Source organism: Nerophis ophidion, linkage group LG13 (assembly GCF_033978795.1).
Source record: "Nerophis ophidion isolate RoL-2023_Sa linkage group LG13, RoL_Noph_v1.0, whole genome shotgun sequence".
Taxonomy (NCBI): Eukaryota; Metazoa; Chordata; class Actinopteri; order Syngnathiformes; family Syngnathidae; genus Nerophis; species Nerophis ophidion.
The window spans coordinates 9,168,461-9,176,814 of record NC_084623.1 but is presented as its reverse complement, the minus strand read 5'-3'; the positions used below and the strand labels follow the sequence as shown (position 1 = coordinate 9,176,814).

Below are 8,354 nucleotides of genomic sequence, written 5' to 3'. Positions count from 1 at the left end.
AACTGTTAAACCTAGCAGACCGTTGTACTTCAGCTGGGATTTCACACCTCACAGTTTTTTTTATTTTCCGACACTAACTGGTTGAAAATTTAGGGCTGGGAAGTCGACGCAGAAATGGAACAACGAGGAATAAGGTTGGGTCAAAAAGCGGCTGGTGGTTGATGGCGCTATGTGGAATAACGAGAGTCTCACCATGGACTCACTTCATCAGCAACACTTTAGTGGATGGGCCGAGTGGACGGTGGTTGGACTTGGCAGTCAGGACTAGACCGCTTTCTAGAGGAATGATTCACTTTACCACAGCGCTGGGCCGGCTGACGCATGGGTCGGTTGGGAGGAAGAGTCACAGTTTCCGCAGGGCCGGCGTGCTGTCCCACGGGGTTCACCCCAAGATCCACGTAACGGCAAGAGAGATAAGAAAGCTGAGCAGCCGGGGACTGAGCTGCGATGCTAACTGAGCGGCAGACTCTAATTCAGGGGTAGGGAACCTATGGCTCGCAAGCCAGATGTGGCTCTTTTGATGACCACATCTGGCTCTCAGATAAATCAATCATTGTTTACTTATATAGCCCTAAATCACTAGTGTCTCAAAGGGCTGCACAAACCACTACGACATCCTCGGTAGGCCCACATAAAGTCAAGGAAAACTCACACCCAGTGGGACGTCGGTGACAATGATGACTATGAGAACCTTGGAGAGGAGGAAAGCAATGGATGTCGAGCGGGTCTAACATGATACTGTGAAAGTTCAATCCATAATGGATCCAACACAGTCGCGAGAGTCCAGTCCAAAGCGGATCCAACACAGCAGCGAGAGTCCCGTTCACAGCGGAGCCAGCAGGAAACCATCCCAAGCGGAGGCGGATCAGCAGCGCAGAGATGTCCCCAAGCCGATACACAGGCAAGCAGTACATGGCCACCGGATCGGACCGGACCCCCTCCACACATATATATATATATGAAGAGTTCATACGCAAAAACCGATAAACGCCATTTTGATAAAATTTAGCCCAGCCTCGGTAATATATAGTCCGCCACTTCTATTGTGGTATACCAAAATAAATTTGTTTGCAAATGCGGACAAATGCCGCTTTTAACGTCATTTAGTTAAGCGATTTATTGCAACGGCCGATAAGCGCCATGGATCCTCTACCACAAAAGCCGGTATATCCGTTTGCCCAACCAGCACTGCAGTACGGGATCACGTGACAAACAAAATGTCACGTGACTCACTCAGTGTTGTTATCCACGCATGAATAATTTGGAAGCTTCTCCTGTGAACAAAACTGTTAAGCCAGCGAAAAAAACTGACGTGTTGAAGTTATTATTTGATGTTGGCGCTAGCACGCGTGTCTGTGAGTTTTACACCGCTGCGTTAAACGATGTTGTCGAGCATGGAGCTAATGTCGATAGCGATGATGAGTCAGCTGTTATCTGCACAGGAGTGTTTTTGATAGGCAAACCACGTTGAGCATTTGTAGTTGTTTTATTAATAAAACATTGTCTTCATTGCAACACTGTTTTTTTTGTTTTTTCATTTTGTGCTGAAAAGCACAAGGTAAATATGTGAGGTCACAGTTCCAAAAAAGCATGTACGAAAAAACAATGTCCGCAGGGACAGCTAGATTTATACGCAGCAAGGGATCGAAACTGTTAAATAATGAAGTAAAGAAATGTGAACAGTTGTTACGTTGAAATGTGGCTTTCGATAAATTTCACGTTCTGTTTTTCTCTCTGTCTTTATCTGGAATATTATGCGAAATAACGACCGCAAAGAAAACGATTTTGGAGATATCTGTTTTTGCGACATATCATAATTTGGATATATCTGCTTTTGACGTAAAACCACATCAAACACTCTTACTTGAAAGCCATTCATTACATCAGCATTTCGTAAAAGTTTAGGCTTTCATGACTTGCTTATGTTGATATTAAATAAACCATTGCACGCTTGTACATGTACCGACAACACCAGCAGGCAGAAAATCGTTAATATACAGAATCGGTCAAAATGGATTTATCTGCTTTTGCATATGAACTCTTCATATATATATATATATATATATATATATATATATATGGCGGCGAGGAGGTGGAGAATGCGAGCGAGCGGAGAGGCGAGGCGGGGCGTGCCGGGGGCAACGCCACAAGCGAGATCAGGTGCGTGGATCGTCAGGTGTGTGGATCGCGCACCTGGACACAATTTATGAATCCTCTTGCTGTCGTTCTCTTCCTTGTTGCATGCGTTGTTTGTTCTCTTCCGTCTCCTCTCGTTCCTTCCTCATTTCTCCACCACTCCTACTCATGTTCACAGCTGCCGCCACCTTTTAACAGTGGGAAAGGATTCATAAATTGTGTCCAGGTGCGCGATCCACGCACCTGATCTCGCTTGCGGCGTCACTCCCGGCACGCCCTGCCTCGCCGCTCGCTTGCATTCTCCGCCTCCTCGCCGCCATCTTGGGCTTGGCTCCAGCGTGCCCTGCCGCTCTGTCAGACCGCACCTGGACACAATTTATGAATCCTCTCGCTGTCGCTCTCTTCCTTGTTGCATACACTTTGTTCTTTTGCGTCTCCCTCTCGTTCCTTCCTCGTTTCTCCACCACTCCTACTCGCGTTCACAGCTGCCGCCACCTTTTAACAGTGGGAAAGGATTCATAAATTGTGTCCAGGTGCGCAATCCACGCACCTTATCTCGCTTGCGGCGTCACTCCCGGCACGCCCTGCCTCGCCGCTCGCTTGCATTCTCCGCCTCCTCGCCGCCATCTTGGGCTTGGCTCCAGCGTGCCCTCTGTCAGACCGCACCTGGACACAATTTATGAATCCTCTCGCTGTCGCTCTCTTCCTTGTTGCATGCACTGTTTGTTCTTTTGCGTCTCCCTCTCGTTCCTTCCTCGTTTCTCCACCACTCCTACTCGCGTTCACAGCTGCCGCCCCTTTTAACAGTGGGAAAGGATTCATAAATTGTGTCCAGGTGCGCAATCCACGCACCTGATCTCGCTCGCGGCGTCGCTCCCGGCACGCCCTGCCTCGCCGCTCGCTTGCATTCTCCGCCTCCTCGCCGCCATCTTGGGCTTGGCTCCAGCGTGCCCTCTGTCAGACCGTCGGCTCCGCCTCTCCACAATATCTATATATACAATATATATATAAAAAATGATAATCCGTTCGGCCACCGTGTTCAATAAAGAAGTCTGATCTACAACATTTGCAGGCAGCATACCCCTTCTCCCTTCGAGCTGTCCTGGATGAACTGAAATAATGTTTTCCAATCCTTCTAGAACTTGCCAGCGTACTTCTTCTTACTCGTCGCCGCCATGTCTCTTCTTCGTTCTTCTGCTTTGTCTCTGTTAGGTTTTTGGACATTACTACTTGCCGTAAAATCCTTTTAGAACTTGCCAGCGTACTTCTTCTTGCTCGTCGCCGCCATGTCTCTTCTTCGTTCTTCTGCTTCGTCTCGGTTAGGTTTTTGGACATTACTACTTGCCGTAAAATCCTTTTTAGAACTTGCCAGCGTACTTCTTACTCGTCGCCGCCATGTCTCTTCTTCGTTCTTCTGCTTCGTCTCGGTTAGGTTTTTGGACATTACTACTTGCCGTAGTTTTCTTAAAAGTTTAGGCTTTCATGACTTGCTTATCCTTTTAGAACTTGCCAGCGTACTTCTTCTTACTCGTCGCCGCCATGTCTCTTCTTCGTTCTTCTGCTTCGTCTCGGTTAGGTTTTTGGACATTACTACTTGCCGTAGTTTTGAAGCAATGCATGATGGGAATCCGGATGTTGCGTGTCAGTGTATTAACTGGGGATTGGGCTAGGATCAACACATGCTGAGAAATAGCTCCGTGCCTGCCTACTTTATGGGTTATAGATAAACCTATGGATGACGGAGACATATATAATAGTCTCCTTTTCAGGTGAGAGAGGACGCCTTTTAGGCACGCCCCCAATATTGTTGTCCGGGTGGAAATCAGGAGAAATTCGGGGGATTATCGGGAGGGGCACTGAAATTAGGGAGTCCCTCGGGAAAATTAGGAGGGTTGGCAAGTATGGTCCTATACAAAATCCAAACGTGGTGTAAGCCGGGTTATGTTTAGGGACAAAATATCTGTATGGATAGTAAAGGTTGAAGCCACAACCTCCAGCAGGTGGTGCTGTAGTTCAAACAGCATAATGTATATAAATGTAATTTATTCATCATTTGAGGACATACAAGGCATTCAGGTCATAAGCAAACAAAAACACGCTGATTGCTTTTCAGTCAATGTATCCAACTGTGAGTGACTCATAAAAAACAAGCCATCTCCTTTTATTCTGGAAAGTTGGAGCTGAAGTGAGTGGTTGCCATGCAGGAAAATAACTTCTTGTTTACAGTAGACTCTATTCTGTTGTGATTTTTTTTTTTTATTATTTTAAAACTTGTTCCGATTCAGTGGACTTTTCCTCCAATGTGGGTTACAATATATTATAAATATTATATGTGGGGCATGGTTGCCTAGTAACCTCTTGGGTTGTGGACATAACAAGGCTTTCATGGAACTTTAAACCGACAGCAAAAAAAAAAGACTTTTCGCGAAAAGATTCTACATTTTTTGCTACTCCATGATAACTAATAAGTTGCTTTGTCAATCATTTATCATTTAAACATTTATTATTTATAGTTAACTTTATTAGTCATTGTTATATATTTTTTATTATTTGTATTTTGCTTCAAAATAAGCTAATCGTTTACCGGCCCGCCACACATTCTGCAAAAATTGCAAAATTGATAGTATTATAAAAATAAAAATATTTCAAAAAAGTGGAATGAGGTGAAATCTAATAAGAAAAAGTGGCAATGTTGACACAAAGCTGCCATGCAGGCAATTTCTTTTCCCTTTTGTCTTTATTTTCTTTGTTTTTCCATTGCTCAAAAAAAAAGGACCAAAAAATCTATGCTATAATGAATATTACCTTAAAAATTATCACTTTAAAATGTTTTATGTGGAAAAAATATTGCATGTGTTGTGTGGTTGCCATATAAAAACATCAAAGTTTTGACAAAAGAGCATAAAACAAACAAAATAATAGTTCAAACTTAAAAGCGACAGAAGTTGATCTTGAAATTTAAGGAAGAAAAAAACGAATAAAAATGCATCACTTTATGAGTGGGGAACCTTTCGGATATCAAATATATTTAGTAGGATTTTATTTAACTTTTCACTGTGATTACTCAAAAATATTAAATAATTGAGGGCTTTAATTGCTAAATAAAGGAACTCTCCTGAAAGAATCAATAAAGTACTATCTATCTAAATACTGCATATTTCAGTTTTACTATAAAAAACAAAGTTGTCTTTGACAGAAAAGGCATAAAACCTTATTAGTTTTACTTTATATCAACCTCAAGTTGATATAGAGATTTACTTTAAGCATTAAATAAAAAATAATAATAATAATTTGACTTATTTTTAACATTTTAGTGACTGAGACCCTCTATGCTCCCCAGGAGCCTTAAGGATGAAAAAACCAAACATATATTTTGTTATGGTTTTAAAATAAAATATCAAACTGGCCCCCGCATGCTTAAATCTTTCCGTGTGCGGCCCTCTGTGGAAAAAGTTTGGACATCCCTGTTTTAAGAGAATATGTGGTCACACTTTATAATAAACACACACTATTAAGCAATAAAGCATAATGTGATGTATCAAGCATATTTCCCACATGGACACTCATTAGTATGCAGTTTATGAACACATGCAAATATAATCATACTCTTGTAAGGAGAAATGACAATCTGCAAGTTATGATCAATCACCTTGTAAATGTATGTTCAAAATAAATTGATACGTTACATGTTTAAAAGAGAGATGATTTCTGAATGATTTAACAAACTACTGACAATACACTGAAAATAATGTGAAAATTCCGAGTATTTACAAAAATGCAACCATTGCTTTTTATTCATACATTTATCAATAAAGTAATGGGTAAAACATGTTTACATTTTCACTCATCTAACTAGTGCAAAAATTATTTGTTTTTGTTTTTACTATGATTTTTATTATTTGTAAATTAATTAAAAGTTCAGAAATAAATGTTTAACTACATAGTAGAAACATATAAAAATAAAAATGCCTGGTAAAAAAAAAATGTTTTCATCTCAAAGTAATAATTTATTTTCACAGTATGCTGAATGTGACATTTACAATGTATGACGTACATAAACAAAATACGTAATAAATATTAAATAATACATTTTCACTCATTTATCTAGTGCAATTTTTTTTTTTAATTTTTTACTATGATTTTTATTTGTAAATTAATTAAAAGGTCAGACAAGTATTTTAACTACATGGTAGAAACATAAAAAATAATGCCTGGTAAAAAAAAAAAAGTTTTAATCCCAATTAAAGTAATCACATGTATTTTCACTTATGCTGAATGTGGCATTTTGTTTATACAATGTATGAAGTACATACATAAAGTATAATTAAATAATACAATTAATAAATATCAACTAAATAATCATTTTTTTATTAATCTATTTGGTGCAAAAATTATTTAAAAAATGTTTTTACTATGATTTTTATTATCCATCCATCCATTGTCCTTGTTCATAAATTAATCAAAATGTCAGCAATAAGTCTTTTTAACTACATAATAGATGCCTGGTAAAAAAATAAACATGTAAATTTAAGATCCATCATAAAAACTACATTATTACTTGAAGTCAGCTAAATATTAGGAAGAGTTTTTACATGACAGCAAAAAGGAAGAATTCATGGTTTGATAATAAAGTCCTACTCATCATAAAATAAAGCTGTGCAAATAGAGTCATGTGACTACCATGAATTGATTAACGCGGACCCCGACTTAAACAAGTTGAAAAACTTAGTGGTCAATTGTACGGAATACGTACTGAACTGTGCAAACTACTAATAAAAGTATCAATCAATCAATCAATGACATAAGTGACACGAGGAAACGTGGACATGTTTGCTCTGAATGCATCAATCGGTGACTCCCAGCAGTTTGGAAATGTGCCGGCGTATCTCCGGCAGCTTCATGCCGTACACCAGAGGGTTGAGAAAAGGCGGAATGACGACAAACTCCAGGGACAAAATGACGGCGGCGAAGGGGTTCATCTCCTCCAGGTCGTACCTGCTGAGGGCGATGTCGCAAAAGGCCGTGATGGAGAAGATGACGAAGGTGACCACGTGCGCCGAACAGCTCTGGAAAACCTTGCCTTTGAATTCGGCCGAGCGTCTCCAGCAGGCTTTGACGATGCGGGCGTACGTGTACAGCACGAAGACCAGGGGACAGAAGACGGTGGTGACGGTGACCAGCATGCCCACCACGTTGTTGAGCGTGGTCGGCACGCACGACAACTTGACCACGTTCCAGTTGGCGCAAAAGACTTTCTGTATGCGGTTGCCGCACAGAGGCAGCGAGGCGGACAGGTAGATGCACGTGGCCAGGGAGAAGGCCGGCAGCACCCACGCCAGCGCCGCCAGCGACAACGCCCTGCCGGCGGTCATCTTGGCGTGGTAGTGCAACGGCTGGCACACGGCCACGTAGCGGTCGTACGCCATGACGCTGAGCCCGGTCAGCTCGTTGGAGGCGTAGGTGTAGACGATGTAGATCTGCGTGAAGCAGGCCACGCGCGAGATGAGGTGGCGGTCGGACAGCAGGTCCAGGAGGAGTCGGGGGAAGAAGCCGGTGGAGCCGTAGAGGGAATTGAAGGACAGGCAGGCGATGAAGATGTACATGGGCTCGTGGAGGCTCTTCTCGCGACAGATCACCAGGATGATGACCAGGTTGGCGCACACGATGAAGCCGTACAGTGCCAGGCACACGGCGAAGGCCGGGTAACGGTAAGGCCCGGTGTGGACAAACATGGTCAGGTTAAAGTACGAGGTAGCGTTTTCCATCCCGGTCCGCGATCGAACCGGCCGCAAGTAACGCCCGCCCGCGGTTCCACAGCGTCTGTGAAAAGGGTGAAAGGTAGCCGTGAACAAGACGACCCAGGTCAGCTTTGTGCGGACTTACCGATTCGCAACGAGTGCTCGTCATGTTCCACGCCTCGCCGCGTCTGAACTGTGAGCGCTCGCTCGCTCGGCTTTATGCTGCTTTGGACTGGCGTGCACTCTGGAGACTTCCCGGCATCTATCGTTTCTGACGCTCATTTTAGAGGCGGGCCGATACGTTCAAGTGCCGACAGTACTGATACCATGGTAGTCCCGGTCTTACAGCGATAAAGCTCGTGAAGATGTTTTCGCTTATTTTTGAGGGGTGCACAGAAAGTCGATTTATGCGCTTCTTATTCATCACGATTCTAAATGCATTCGTCCGTTTTCTACTCCTTGTCACTCTCTGAACCAGGG

The 8,354-nt window shown here is 42.7% G+C and overlaps 2 protein-coding genes across 4 annotated transcripts in view; one reads left to right on the top strand and one right to left on the bottom strand.

The window, feature by feature from the left end:
• The window catches only part of LOC133564198 (neuropilin-2-like), a 461,460-nt gene that overhangs the window by 274,513 nt on the left and 178,593 nt on the right, over window positions 1-8,354 (top strand). The gene's annotated exons all lie outside the window — the stretch shown is intronic.
• Window positions 6,846-8,017, bottom strand: LOC133564205 (olfactory receptor 6N1-like). The gene has a single exon (XM_061918359.1). The coding sequence runs from the start codon at window positions 7,899-7,901 to the stop codon at window positions 6,981-6,983; it is 921 nt and encodes a 306-aa protein (XP_061774343.1). The 5' UTR covers window positions 7,902-8,017; the 3' UTR covers window positions 6,846-6,980.

What these genes read in the sequence shown, in the direction of transcription:
- LOC133564205 (XM_061918359.1), bottom strand. Translation starts at nt 7,901, where the DNA reads ATGGAAAACGCTACCTCGTACTTTAACCTGACCATGTTTGTCCACACC.